We start from the raw sequence: 15,248 nt of genomic DNA on the forward strand, positions 1-15,248 counted from the left end.
TGCAAAGGGGCTGTATGAGGCGGGTAGAAGTTAGGCTGCAATACCATGCTGTGCCTATAGACAAGAGTGGCGCTGTTTTTACATAGAGGATCCATTTTTCCTAATCTCATGCAACCCCTTTTACCTGACTGTATGATGTCACACATTATAACTTGTGATATCACGCCTGTCTCCGCCTTCAGATTACCCCCATGGGATCACGCTCGTCAGCCCACTTTCAGTCTCGGAGAAGAAATTAGTTTTGCATTTTTGTGCACTTGGCGCCGAGGAGCTGCAGAAATTCCTGGAGGATCTGAAGGAATCGATCTGTGAAGTATCGGAGATGGAACAGATCCGTATTGAATGTGAGTCCAATAGTTGGGAATGGCCTGCCACTGTAGTGTTGTTCTAGCAGCGATCAATAGATTCTCCATAATGTCTGATTAGACTGTACATCTCATGGCTTTGTATATATGACAGTAATAATACAGCTCCAAAAGGAGTTTGTCACACAGCTTTCCAAGACTCCTGAATGGCAATGCATGTCTCCATCTTCCTCCACTCATTCATCACCCTTTGGATGGTTGAATAATCCCCAATGGGAGCTCTAATGCTGCTCATACTGGTGGTACCACAGCTCTTCTTTCATCTTATGTCTTACAGGGGAACTGGAGAAACAGCATGGGGTGAGGACGGCCCCCATTAAGACAAATGGGTCTCAGCTGGACATTCAGTCCACGCAGGAGTCCCCCATTGGTGAGTGGCACATTCCTAAAGTGTCACAGACTCGCTCCTCATGACCCCAAGTCTCCCCGTACCAGTTACGCTCCGGCCTGCGGCGCTCCCTGTCTGATCCTTGCCCTTCTTCTCTCACCCATTCTGTCTCACCCATTACCTTCACCCTGATATGAAATGACTTGGTCTAATTTCTCATTTTACTTTACCATCCTGGCATTATCCCTTTGTAGTTAGAGAGAAGATGGAGGGTAGTTAATGCTCAGGGAACAGCACCCACTAAGCCAGACAAAACAGAACCGGTTTTAACATTTGTACTTCTAGTGGTCTAAGGAAGTGAAGAGGTAGATTAATGTCTGTATGCCTGGTGGTATAGCACAGTGAGGAGGTTGCCATCTGTATCCCTGTTGGTCTATGGCAGTGAAGAATTTAATGACAGCATGGCTTGTGATCTAGGGCAGTTAAAGTGTTAATATCATTATCCCTAGTGGTTTAGGGCAATGAAGAGGTCAATGTCAATATTCCTGCTTATCTAGGGCAGTGAGGAGGTTAATGCCAGTATCTTTTAAGGTCTAGGAAAGTGAATAGGTTAATGCTGGTTCCCTAGTGGTCTTGGGCTGTGAATAGGTTAATGTTAGTTCCCTGGTGCTTTGGGGCAGTTCAGAGGTAAATGTCAGTATCTCTTGAGGTCTAGAGCACTTAAGAGGTATTTAATGCCTGTATCTGTGGTGGTCTTTGGCAGGGAAATGTTTAATGCCTGTATCTCTGGTGGCCTAGAGCAGGGAAGAGTTCATTGTTAATATAACTGGTGGTCTAGGGCACTAAAGAGGTTAATGGCAATATACTTGGTGGTCTAGGGCACCGAAGAGGTTATTGCCTGTATCACTTTTGGTCTAGTTCAGTGAAGAGGCTAATGTCAGTGTCCCTAGTGTTCTAGGGCGGTGAAGAGGTTAATATCAGTATCCCTGGTCGTCTAGGGAACTAAGGAGGTTATTGCCTGTATCCCTGCTGGTCTAGGGCAATGAAGAGGTTAATGTCTGAATCCCTGGAGATGGTGTTAATTCTAGTATCCTTGATGGTCTAGGGCAATGAAGAGGTTAATTCAAAGATTCACGGTTGTCCAGAACAGTGAGATGATTACTTCCAGTATCCCCAGTAGTCTAGGGCAGTGAAAAGATGAATATCAGTATCCCTGGTGGTCTAGGGAAGGTAAGGAGTTAATGTAAGGATCTCTAGTAGTCTAAGGCAGTCAGATGGTTAAATTTAAGAGCCCTTGTGAAGAACAGTTAAAGGGCTAATGTTGCATACCTGGTGTCTTTTGGTCACACACATCTCCACGCTGTAACATGGGGCTGTACATTGGTGGCTCAGTTTCCTGTTTCCTTCCTCACACTGGTTATAGAGCTGAGTGCAGGGAAGAGATAGAGAGGACTTTGCAACTGTTACTGTAGGGTTGCACAATTCTCTGTGAATCCATCTGCTGTATAACATACTGAGTCTGCAAGCTGCACAGACTTGTTTCAGCCCCTCCCCACATTGCTTCATTGCAAAAAATATAGGAACAGGGAAATTCTGCCTCTGTGTGAGGAGTGCCTGGAAAGTAATTGATAGACTTTCATGACAAAGAGATGCCAACTAATAAAAGGTTGCAATAGTCCAGGTAAAAAATTATTAGAGCCTAGATTAATGATACTGTGAGTGGGGAGGATTATCTGATATCACTGCTACTATCAGCATTTGATGTCTCTTCTTGTGTTAGGCTCAGTACAGTAATAGACCTGGGTGGCCTCATTGGAGACCCCCTCACGGTACCCTTGCACCTAAAGATAGAATGACTCAGAAACACAGCTTGTTGATTGATCAGCTCACTTACAGATTGAGAGAATAAAGTCCAAGTTCTCGACTAACCCCATTCATAGGAACAAGGGAATCACCCCACCTTTTTACCCTCATGTACCCCTGTGTCTTTGAGTCTGCTCTCTCTTCCAGTGCCGGACTCTCTTGGCTTCTTTCTCTTCCCTCATTCTTTTATTACTTTCTGTCCTTCTTATGTTCCGTCCTTCTTATGTTCCCCCATCCTCAACCTTCTCCCTTTTCTCTCCGTCTTGCTATCTCTCTCTTTCTCTCTTTCTGTCTCTCTTCCTCTCTCCTCCACCTAAGTTCACCTCATATTTTGAAGGTAAGCGCGAGTCACCTGAGAAGGACACAGACAGCGTGGTGGAGGTGAGTAGCGCTGTGTTATAACCGGACCATGGTACTGACAAATCACTATGCTCCATCCTGCGCTGCTCAACCATCCTTCAGCTCAGTGCAACGAGTTCCATTTTAATTGGCTAATATTCTACCCATAGATGCACCCCAGCAGTCACCCCATTACCCCCCACAATGTGCCCAATTCCCTATACATGGACCTGTTGCCATCATACAAGGAGGGGATCAAGGAGACTGAAATTCTTCGTGCCTCAAAAATGTCACAGCCAAATTTAATTCCCAAATAAATCATGTTCTGCTGCATTGCATAGTAGGAGATGTAGGCACTGATAACACACAGAGTGCAGTGCATTATGAAATCTCAGCTAAGCTGCTGGAAACCTGATAATAATAATTAGCAGCCAGCAGAATTCCATGTGCAGCTCTGGATGTGAATAAAGTATAAGACAGTTTGATAGCACCTTTTTAGCTGAGTTTATCAGATTTCACCGCATTTTTGCCCTTTTGCATGTCCGATATCCTTTTCTGTGTGCAGGCGGCAGGTCCCTTGTATATGATGATGATCACTTTATCTTGCAGACCACTAGTAACTTGTATTTTTCTGCTATCTTCCCCCGATCAGTGATGCGACAACTCATAAATATATATGTTTTAATCGGATCATAGAATAAGTATATAATGTTCTATTAAAGCTTGTTGTCAACAGCCATACTAGTATAACTCTATTACAGACATCTTAAAGGAGAACTCCATTCACCATGAATGCTTCTCCCTCCCATAAGGTCTGTATGAACTCCTTCCTGCACATTGTATAGGCTCCCTGTTACAGTGTGGTTTCAAGAATGAAGCAGCCTGTGGGTGTAACCTCATTGACACATATTTTCAAACACAAGAAAGTATGTGTCAGGTTCCACCCACTTATGTTGTGTCCCTTTTCCTACACAGTTGGCAGGTTTATACAGTTATGTGATCACTAAGCTCCGCCCATGAGGAGCAACACACAAAATAAGGTATCATTTTCAAGCCTGATCATCAGTGATCCGTAGGTGACACCTTATGGTATGACTGGAGATTTCCTTTAAGTCGTCTTAGGATTCATGGCACAGGATGCAGGATGGGAAGCGGAGAACTGGTGGTCTGTAATGTAAACATTGATGCAAATGAGATCACCCCCATTTTTTTATTTTATTTTTTACCACGGTGACTTTTCCTTAAGACCCTGTAGTCTTACCCTGGCATGTCACGCTCTATGGGGAGCCCCCCAAGTGAGAATATGGGTCCTAGCTTCTGGGGGGCACAGGGCAGCCAGGATTAGCACGTGGGAGATAGTCTTGTAACATTTAATGCTTCTTTGGCTGTTTCTAAACTAGGTGTCAATTCACAACAGGCTTCAGACGTCCCAGCACAGCGGCCCCCAGGGGCCAGAGAATGGAGCTCCGGGCAGCACGGCTCCTAATGGGCAGCGGGAGGCTCTGCAGGCTGCCTCCTCCGACCGGCTCCTGCAGTGTCAGCAGATTGTCAAGGTGATTGTGCTGGACACACCCGGTCGGGCACTGCCTGCCATCGACCAAACTGTCACCCGCTACCTGTCTGGGTCCTGCTCCTCTACTCCCCTGCGCAGTGTGGGAGGAAGCGTCCACCAACCTCCTCTACCCCCGCCCCCTCCTCCTTATAACCACCCTCACCAGTACTGCCCCCCAGGGGTCTTACTTAGAGAACGCAGGTATTCCAGTGGTTCCCGCAGTCTTGTGTAGGCGCTGGGACCTGCCTTCCAGGACTGATGTGCCTGCATACTTATGAAGTCTTGCGCATGTACCAGTCCTGCCCACTCAGTCCTGCCCGTGTCCATTGGCACCTGCCTTTGCACATTCACCGCCCTTTGCACATATGAATACAGGCTATTCTTGCACATCACTTATAGTTATCTCATATAATCTTCCACTTGCCCTCGCACAATTATCCAGCCCATCCCCCCGCCCACGCTTCCAAAAAGTTGAGTTTGTGAATTTTTAGTAGGTCTGATCACACTCGCCAATATTTTTATTGTGGAGGAACCTTTCTAACAATAAGCACGCCTGAGACAATCTCCCCACAATCAATCCTGACCCCTGATCTCACACTCACCTCAACTTGGGATTCTCCTACCCATCGCACGCCTGGATTCTGCCGCACGTTTGAAGAAGACTGAGACAGTGGGACGGACTGCGAGAATTACGGGACCTCAAGTGTCATGCTGATCAGCACTGGTGCAGCGTACCTCAACAACCCGATCCACCGTGTGGAAGAGTCTTCTACTAAGCATTACGATTCATCAATGTGATTAGCGATGTTCTGTGTAACGACCAATATGGCCACCAAGGGAAGGGGGTCCCATAGCCTTTCTGTGGTCCTGAATGGCAAATCTATTAGAGGAGAGGAGAAATATTGATGTGTAAGGAGAAGGTTTGCCATTCATAAGCCTGAGAAAGCTGGGTATTTTTTAGAGCTGGTATGACAGCGATATTGGTTGTCACCCTGGTTTTGCAGTAACAGATAAAACTAAGAAAAGGGTGAATAGAACTTTTAGCGACTCTCAGACACTGAGGGCTCATTCACACGGACGTATTTAGTTTCGGTCTGTGAGTACGTAGCGTATTCACAGTCCAGAACGCTGCCTATTCAATGTATATTTAGGCCCTTCTCGTGTTTTTTTATGCATGTAATCGCCGCGTGTTTACGCTCGCAAAAAAACCACAAGCAGGTTCCATTGAGTTTATGCACAAATACACAGTGAATACACATGTATCATATATTCACAACGTATTTGCGCTGTCCCATTGCTTTCAATAGGCTATTTCAGTGCATAATACGCGCCAAAATAGGACACACGTTTTTTCACGCATGTGAAAAACACAGGTCTGAATGCCCCAATGCAAATCAATGTCATGCACTGCTCTGTCATATGTGCATAACAATATACGTGCATAATAGGAAAGTAAATTTGCCCATGTGAATGAGCCTTAAGACAGAAAGAGTTCTGCAACCTTTTAATATACTTTCTGCTTTAATTCGTCAAATGTCTTTAAAGATCTCTGCTTGTTGTTAGTGAATGGAAACCTTGATTACACCCAAAGGCCTGACAACCCATCCTCATCACATCCAACTAGCACAAATGCATTGCTCATTATCATAGAGGGCCATTTGGACAGGTTCTTCAGTTTCTCAATTAAAACAACAAGGTTTCTATTCAGTGACAGCAAGCCAAGGTCTTAAATAGGAACACTATTGCAGAATTTTTTTGGTATACAAATAATGTTTTATACACTTAATTCAAAATGCTGATCTCACTGACAAGCTTCATTTAGGGCCATGTACTGTTTTACTGTACATGTGACATTGAAAACTGCATTTTGGCTGATGAACTCCACTTTGGGACAAACAATGTTTTACATATACAGTTATTGTCAGTAGCATCCCTCCCTTAGAAGGAGTATATATATATATATGATATGGGTAGGCATGGACGCTCTATTACTCTCTTGGGCCGCCTCTAGCTTGGATATAAGATGTGATACGGGGGCATGGAGGCTCTAGTACCCTGTTGTACCACCTCTAGCTTGGATACAAGATGTGATTCTGGCAGTTATGGAGGCTCTAGTACCCTGTTGTACCACCTCTAGCTTGGATACAGGATGTGATACTGGCAGGTATGGAGGCTCTAGTACCCTGTTGTACCACCTCTAACTTGGATACAAGATGTGATACTAGCAGGTCTGGAGGCTCTAGTATCTTGTTTTACCACATCTAACTTAGATACAAGATGTGATACGGGTGGACATGAAAGCTCTGCCTCTAGCTTGGGTACAAAATATGATACTGGCAGTTATGGAGGCTCTAGTACCCTGTTGTTCTGCTTCTAGCTTAAGGTACAAGATGTGATACAGGCAGGTATGAAGGCTCTAGTACCCTGTTGTACCGCCTCTAGCTTGCGTACAAGATGTGATACAGGCAGGTATGAAGGCTCTAGTACCCTGTTGTACCACCTCTATCTTGGGTACAACATGTGATACGAGCAGGCATGGAGGTTCTTGTATCCTGTTGTAACACCTCTAGCTTGGGTACAAGATGTGATACTGGCAGGTATTAAGGCTCTAGTACCCTGTTGTACCACCTCTAGCTTGCATACAAGATGTGATACTGGCAGGTCTGGAGGCTCTAGTATCTTGTTTTACCACATCTAACTTAGATACAAGATGTGATACGGGTGGACATGAAAGCTCTATCGGGCTGCCTCTAGCTTGGGTACAATATATGATACTGGCAGTTTTGGAGGCTCTAGTGCCCTGTTGTTCCGCCTTGGATACGTGATACGGGAGGGCATGGAGGCTCTAGTCCCCTATTGGGCTGTCTATAGCTTGGACACAAGATGCGATACGAGCGGGCATGGAGGCTCTAGTATCCTGTTGTACCACCTCTAGCTTGGGTATTGAGGCTCTAGGACCTAGCTTGGATATGTGATACGGGAGGGCATGGAGGTTCTAGTACCCTGTTGGGCCATCCCTAGGTGGAATACCATATGTGATATGGCGGCATTTAGGCTCTATTACACTGTTGGGTAGCCTCTAGCTTGGATACAAGATGAGATATGGGCGGCATGGAGGCTCTAGTACCTTGTTGTACCACTTCTAGCTTGGATACGGGATGTGATACGGGTGGTCATGGAGTCCCTAGTACCCTGTTGTACTGCCTCTAGCTTGGATACAAGATGTGATACAGTCGATCATGGGGCCTCTAGTACCCTGTTGTACCGCCTCTAGCTTAGATATATGATGTGATACGGGCAGGCATGGAGGCTCTAGTACCCTGCTGTACACCTCTAGTTTGGATACAAGATGCGATGCGGCCAGCATGGAGGTATACAGGTTCTGTATGTTATCCTACAGAATAACATTTGCTGTAGCTGAACTTCTAGATCATGTAAACTTGTAGGCTGCGGAAGTTGGCATCAAAGATGGTCCCATACATGTTCTATTGGTGATAAATCTGTCTACCAGGCGGCCACAGAAGTGTGACACTGTTGTGGGGGCTTCCTGTGACCCCCTTGTGTGTGCGGAGAGGAACACATGTGACTGCAGGATGTCCTGAACATATCGTTGAGTTGTCACTGTCCCTTGTACCACTACTAGGGGGGACCGACTGTTGTGTGCGATGGCCCCCCAGATCATCACACCAGCAGGGGGCAGTGTGCCGCTCTACAGCAAAGGCAGGATTGAGGCACTCATCTTGAGGTCTCCAGACACAAACACTGCCATCATCTAAACTAAACCTGGATTCATTGCTGAAGACAAACCGGTTCCTCTTTGTAGCATCCAGTTTCATCGTTCACGACATCACTGCAAACGGAGGCGACGGTGGGGGTCAGAGGCGGAATGTGTAATGGGGGTCATGAGACTGGTGGTCTGTCCAGGGCGTCCTGAGCCCGGTCACCTTGTGTTCCCTCACACATCCACTGGTCCCAACACCCCCTAACAGTCAGGTCAGACACTCCTCTCTACTGGTGGTCTGTAGGGGGCGTCCTGAGCCCGGTCACCTTGTGTGCCCTCACACATCCACTGGTCCCAACACCTCCTAACAGTCTGGTTAAACGCTACTCTCTACTGGTGGTCTGTAGGGGATGTCCTGAGCCCAGTCACCTTGTGTACACCCATCCACTGGTCCCAACACCTCCTAACAGTCTGGTCAGAGCGGCCCAGTGGGGGACAATTCATCAATACGACCATCCAGCTTCTCACATCCCAATAATGCGCCCCTCTCAGACTCTGGTAACGGGGTGAAATCTCTTCTCTGCGTCAAAGAGGCGTCTAGTGGTCAACCAGCTCTATACAAGTGGGAGAAGAGGTCACTACACAAGGAGCCTCCGAGAGACTTTTATAGGCCGGGGGGGGGGGGGGGGGGGGAACCACTTTTGGGCCTCAGGTGACAAGACCGTCCATCTAATCACCACAACTCTCATCATTTACCTATCTGCCTGGGATAGAACTGCATGCCTGGTTCTGCAGTAAAATGACAACTGCTCCTAGGGGTGGGGTTGCTGTTGACAAAGAGTGTAGAATCAAAAAGCCTAGCCACACTGATGGACTATGAAGAAGCAGACTCTTTGGTCGAAATGTCAGGTTACCAATGGCACTTCACAATATAAATATTAGAGTATCAGTTGTACATTTCTTTACATGTAGAATTGAGAATCCTATTCCCATTGATGAGGTTTCTTAAGGGCCAAACAGTCTTTTTTTTACAGTAGTAGCACCCAGTGGAAGCACATCACCTGTCTGGTACTTTATATGCTGGTATGAAAGCCCCACACTCACTGATGAGCTCTAGTAAGGGCCAAATAGTGTTTCCATAAGTCATTGACGCCTCATGATATGAATACCCAACCATTAAAGCATTAACGGTAAGGGCTAACATGGCAATGACAGTTCACAGAAGTATATTTTTCTGAATCGAAGTGGATTATCGTAGCGCTACATTTTAAAATGAGCATCATCAATACATTGCTGTAGCTTTATAGTCAGCCTGGGTCACCCGTAGATTAGCTGAGAGTTTTGTGCCTCTCCAGAGTGACTGTGGCTGTTCATCAAGTTGCAACTAGTATCTTAATACGTGTATATTACGTTGTGCAAAACCTCATCTCGTACTTAATGGAATGGCCAGAATTATAAAAACATGGCTACTTCTTTCAGAAACAGCACCACACCTGTCCATAGTTGCGTCTGGTATTGCAGTTTAGCTCCACTGAAATGAATGGGAATGAACTTTGGTACTATGTACCTCTGGACAGATTGGGTACTGATTTGGGAAGAAAACGGCATATCTTTTTTTTTTTCAAATCCTAGACAACCCCTTCAATATATATTCAGCCCCGTCCCTAGAGGCCTTACAAAGGTACTGGAGAGGAACGTACGATGGTGCCAGTCAACCAAGATACAATAATGAAAGATTCCCATATTTGGAGAGAATATAATGTATTCTGATACTAATATACAACCAATATTCACGTTAGCCAACAGGTGTCACTGTTTCTAGGCTTGTATATTGAGAAATCTGCTTATAACGGGTAACAATTCCAAACAGTGACCCCTGCAGGCAGAAGGTGGTAGTGTGTGATATATTTTTCTAGATCTGATAAATAGTATTTAATTCAAGAAAGATAAGTAAAAATATTGATTTTTAATGATACTAATTCTATATAATACTTAGATACATGCCACGGATGGTTCCCATATTACCAGTACAATATCCTTTTAACCATCAAATATCAGCAATGTTGTCTTGTTTGTATAGATGCTACTGATACGCCAAATGAGTATTTATGATGGGACTGTTACTACAAGTTTCAGCATGCCCTAGCAGACCATGGCAATAAGTGTTTTACATTTAATGTGATTTTCCTCCAATTTCCTGGTGACTACCTTGGTCAGAGTTCTCCTGACTGTTGCTAAATATGAATTTACAGAATTTAGGCTTCCATTATCCGTTGCAAATCCAGAGACTTATCCGTGCTGGGGTAGAGGGGGGTGGTGACAGCCTAAATGTGGACATGTGATTGAGCACCCAGACACCTGTAATATTTTGTAACTGATAAGAAGTGAATATTTTATCTGTTCTATAGAAATCTAGAAATAACATGAGATATTGTTACCTCTACTTATTGTCTGTCGTCTGTATCAGAGAAGGGGGGACAGGGATACATTCATATACAGCATGGAATGACAAGAGGAGATCTGAGCTTCATTTCATGTGCGATGCTACCTCGGAGAAGCACACTGCACTGCATTCCTCATCATGTATTTTTGCATTGTTGATAGGGCAGATAATATTCTGCTCAGTGACGCGCAAAGTTTTGCTACCTCGTTGGATGAATCATGATGCATATGACTTACTTTCCAGGTCACTTACAGCAGAGAGCTATATATAGCAATAAATAGAATATACAGTGCATTCGGAAAGTCTTCAGACCCTTTAACTTTTTTTTTTTTTACATTGTTTTATGCTGGGGCCTTGTTTAAAGTAAAAAAAAATTCTCAAGTTTTTCCCCAATCATTTTGCACTCAAGACTCCAAGCTGCGGCCACCAGGCTTTACTGTAAGGATGGTATTAGGCAGGTGATGAGCGGTGCCTGGTTTCCTCCAGACAGAACGCTTAGAATTGAGACCAAAACGTTCCATCTTGGTGCCATCAGAGCAGAGAATCTTGCTTCTCGCAGTCTGATAGCCTTTAGGTGCTTTTTGATTAACTCTAGGCGGCTTTCATGTGTCTTACCAAGGAGGCTTCTTTCTGGCTCCTCCACCATAAAGTCGAGATTGGTGAAGGTTGCAGTGATGGTTGACCTTCCGAAAGTTTTACCCATCTGCACACAGGATCTTTAGAGCTCAGCCAGAGTGACCATTGGGTTCTTGGTCACTTCCCTTTCCAAGGCCCTTCTCCCTCGATTACTTAGTTTGGTAGTTTAGCAGTTCTAGGAAGAATTCTCGTTGTTTTTCCATGTAAGAATTATGGAGGCCGCTGGGCTCTTGAGAACTTTCAGTCCAGCAGAAATGTTTTTGTAGCTTCTCCAGATCTGTCCCTCTACACAATCCTATCTCTGAGCTCTACAGGTAGTTCTTTCCTCCTCATGGCTTGGTTTTGGCTCTGATATGCATTGTGAGCTGTGAGATCTGTGAGGTGAGGGTCTATTGTGTCCAACCAGCTGAATTTAGCACAGGTGACTCCAATCGGTGTAGAAACATCTCAGAGATGATCAAGATAAATGGGAGGCCGACAAAGCTAAATGTCAATTGTCATACCTAAGGCCTCTTTCACACTGCCGTAGGAGTTTTTATGTGCATCCGCTGGTTCCGTCAAAATGCGTGAACGGGCGCACAATTCTAACGTTTGTGAGCCCGTCCAGACGGCACGGGCCCCGGCGCATATACGCTGCCATTGTCTCCCCTTCCCTCCCCCTAATCAACTCACCTCCTCTCTCCTTCCCTTTTGCTGTTTGCAATTGGAGTGGGCAGGGGCGGAGCTAAGCACATGCCCCCTCACACCCCTTGTCAGCAGCCTCCTCCCATGGAAAAACAGCTGGAGGGAAGGAGAGAGTAGGAGAGAAAAGGGAAGGAGTTTAGCAGTCACGCTGCTAAACTCCCACCTGCCTTCCCCAACCGCTGTCATTGGCTCCCATAGGAGCCCATGCAGCGACCAACGTATTGCAGCTGGAAAGATGGTTCCAGGACTATCTTTTTGGCCCAGCGTGAAAGTGCCCGGTGCTATATTGGCCTGGCCGGGCGCTTTTACACCGCGGGAATACGGCTATGTGATCTGATGCATTGGAATCCAGTGCATCAGATGAAAATGGCGCCCAATATACACTTATGTGAAAGAGCCCTAAGGATGTGAATACTTACGTCAATGCCATATGAGAGATTTTCAATTTTAAAAAATGTACAGTTTTTTACCATTCTGTTTTTTGAGTGCAGAATGATGGGGAAAGAGAAGGCTACAATATAACAAAGTGTAAAAAAAGTGAGAGGGTCTGAAGACTATCTAAATGCATTTTATGACAAGTGATGAAAGATCTAAGGCAAAAGAGATGTTATGAAGCCTATCTTCGTCCAACCTATTTGGTATTTTTAATGGGCAGCACAAAATGCTTTGTTTCTAACGTGCCAGATTACACTTCCGGTATTTCCCTGAAGGTAGGACTTAGCCTGAAAATAAGCCCTACCCTGATTTTCGGGGGTTGGGGTGGGGGCTTGAAATATAAGCCCTATCCCCAAAAAAGCCCTAGCTACACAACTTAAAAAAAAAAAAAAAAAAGGAATTCTTACATAGCAGGCGCCATCCAGGTCCCTCACACCACTATGCAGAGTTCCGGCAGCTTGCTTGCAGTCTTCAGCAGCCGACAAAACATGGTTTCCTGGTAACGGAGTCCATAAACTCCGCCTCCAGAAAGCGATGGCTCTGATTGACTCAGCTGCGGTGCTCGAGAACCAATCAATGCAGCTAGTAATCAACCAATCAAAGCCATTCAATGCGATGGCTGTGATTGGTTCTTCAAGCGCTGCATTGATTGGCTGAGCCGCGGCGCTCGAGAACCTCAGCTCTACTATGTACCAGACCCTTCCCTCCTCAACCCCTCTACATACCAGGCTTTTCCTTCTTCAGTCATATCAACCCCAAAAATATAGTCTCAATACACAGATAAGGAATATATTTAAAAAATTCTTTATTTACCAATCATATTAAAATTTTTCTATTTAAAATGTATAAGATTCACAGGAAGCCATCTTTTGGGTGAAACACTGTCGCGTTGTGCATCTAGATCTGTGCTTTATATGGTATAAGTATGTTCATTTATTTTGCGTGGTAACATGTGACTACTATTAGTGTATTGTGATATGATGCTGGTTATACATTGTAACACGCATATGGAACATTAACCATTATACTAATGCATATTTGACTGATGATGTACTGTTTTTCTGTGAGGGCTGCATTCTCTAGTGACACATACATTTTAAATAGAAATATTTTAATATGATTGGTAAATTAAGAATTTTTTAAATATATTCCTTATCTGTGTGTTGAGACTATCTTTTTGGGGTTGATATGACTGAAGAAGGAAAAGCCTGGTATGTAGAGGGGTTGAGGAGGGAAGGGTCTGGTACATAGTGGAGCTGAGGTTCTTGATCTTTTTGGGGTTGATATAACTATATACACAGTTGTATACATATGTATGCCCATTGTTATTTTGGAGTACTTCTTCAGTCATATAACAGACCCCCCCGCCTTAGCTTCACTATGTACCAGACTCTTCCTTTCTCAGCTCCTCTATGTTCCAGACCCCTCCTGCCTCAGCTTCACTATGTACCAAACCCTTTCTTCCTCAGCTCCACTATGTACCAGACCCCTTTTGCCTGAGGTTCACTATGTACCAGTTCTGCTATGTACCAGACCCCTGCTTCCTCAGCTACGCTATGTACCAGACCCCTGCTTCCTCTGCTCCGCTATGTACCAGACCTCTGCTTCCTCAGCTACGCTATGTACCAGACCCCTGCTTCCTTAACCCCGCTATGTACCAGACCCCTCCTTTCTCAGCTCCGCTATGTACCAGACCCCTCCTTCCTCAGCTCCACTATGTATCAGACCCCTGCTTCCTCAGCTCCGCTATGTACCAGACCCCTCCTTCCTCAGCTCCGCTATGTACCAGACCCCTCCTACCTCAGCTCCGCTATGTACCAGACTCCTGCTTCCTCTGCTCCGCTATGTACCAGACCCCTGCTTCCTCAGCTCCGCTATGTACCAGACCCCTGCTTCCTCAGCTCCGCTATGTACCAGACCCCTGCTTCCTCAGCTCCGCTATGTCCCAGACTCCTGCTTTCTCAGCTCCGCTATGTACCAGACCCCTGCTTCCTCAGCTCCGCTATGTACCAGACCCCTCCTTCCTCAGCTCCGCTATGTACCAGACCCCTCCTTCCTCAGCTCCACTATGTACCAGACCCCTCCTTCCTCAGCTCCGCTATGTACCAGACCCCTCCTTCCTCAGCTCTGCTATGTACCAGACCCCTCCTTCCTCAGCTACGCTATGTACCAGACCCCTCCTTCCTCAGCTCCGCTATGTACCAGACCCCTGCTTCCTCAGCTACGCTATGTACCAGACCCCTCCTTCCTCAGCTACGCTATGTACCAGACCCCTCCTTCCTCAGCTACGCTATGTACCAGTCCTCTCCTTTCTCATGCCTGCTGCGTACCGGACCGCTCAATTTTCACCTCTGCAATTATCTATTTTTACTGGATACATTGGACACAACACTCATGTTGCCTTTTGACTGAAGTCTTTAGCTCCTCCCACAAATTATAATAATTCCAGTCATCATTCTCATCAGTAACGTTTTTCTTTATTTATTCAATGTTGATCATACACAAATATCTGTAATATCTAAGGTATCACCATAAGGCACTCAGGAAGGTTCATCCTGGGGGGAGTTGGGGTATACGTCCACTAAGTGTTAGTTCTTCAACCCAGATGGGAAAGTTAACAGGAAGTGATGTCAGAAAATAGAATTAAAGGTTCAGTCATATAAAATGGAAGGGGAATGGGGTCATGTGACCTTGGGGACTCTACACTCCTGGAGTCTCTCGTAAGCTTCCATCAATGCTGAGTCGAGGGCGAAGTCCATTTTTCTGCATGACTCGCTGCATTTGTGGCTGTGTCATATCTCGGAGGCGCTGGATGATAAGCAGATGGAATATTCATAAGGAACGAGAAAGTCTTTGATAATATAAAGGTGCCTGCTGTTTTT

General features: G+C 45.5%; 2 protein-coding genes and 1 long non-coding RNA gene across 5 annotated transcripts in view; 1 reads left to right on the plus strand and 2 right to left on the minus strand.

Moving 5' to 3' along the window:
• The window catches only part of LOC136611364 (uncharacterized), a 41,575-nt gene extending 39,454 nt beyond the window's left edge, over positions 1 to 2,121 (minus strand). Inside the window, exon 1 of the long non-coding RNA XR_010790257.1 lies at positions 2,023 to 2,121. This is a non-coding gene — a long non-coding RNA (uncharacterized lncRNA). The remainder of the gene's footprint in view (positions 1 to 2,022) is intronic.
• Positions 1 to 8,840, plus strand: part of IQSEC3 (IQ motif and Sec7 domain ArfGEF 3) — a 73,678-nt gene extending 64,838 nt beyond the window's left edge. The window contains exons 11-14 of one of the 3 annotated variants that reach the window (XM_066590893.1): positions 183 to 344; positions 643 to 735; positions 2,894 to 2,937; positions 4,296 to 8,840. In XM_066590893.1, the coding sequence (XP_066446990.1) occupies positions 183 to 344; positions 643 to 735; positions 2,894 to 2,937; positions 4,296 to 4,679 (683 nt within the window). In that variant the 3' untranslated portion in view covers positions 4,680 to 8,840. The remainder of the gene's footprint in view (positions 1 to 182; positions 345 to 642; positions 736 to 2,893; positions 2,938 to 4,295) is intronic. The other 2 variants (XM_066590894.1, XM_066590895.1) reach the window with 2 other exon arrangements.
• A 5,981-nt stretch (positions 8,841 to 14,821) lies between these two features.
• The window catches only part of LOC136611367 (sodium- and chloride-dependent GABA transporter 1-like), a 32,750-nt gene continuing 32,323 nt past the window's right edge, over positions 14,822 to 15,248 (minus strand). The window contains exon 15 of the mRNA XM_066590908.1: positions 14,822 to 15,174. Coding sequence (XP_066447005.1) covers positions 15,067 to 15,174 — 108 coding nt within the window. The 3' untranslated portion in view covers positions 14,822 to 15,066. The remainder of the gene's footprint in view (positions 15,175 to 15,248) is intronic.

The sequence above is a fragment of the Eleutherodactylus coqui genome, chromosome 2 (assembly GCF_035609145.1).
Source record: "Eleutherodactylus coqui strain aEleCoq1 chromosome 2, aEleCoq1.hap1, whole genome shotgun sequence".
NCBI classification, from domain to species: domain Eukaryota; kingdom Metazoa; phylum Chordata; class Amphibia; order Anura; family Eleutherodactylidae; genus Eleutherodactylus; species Eleutherodactylus coqui.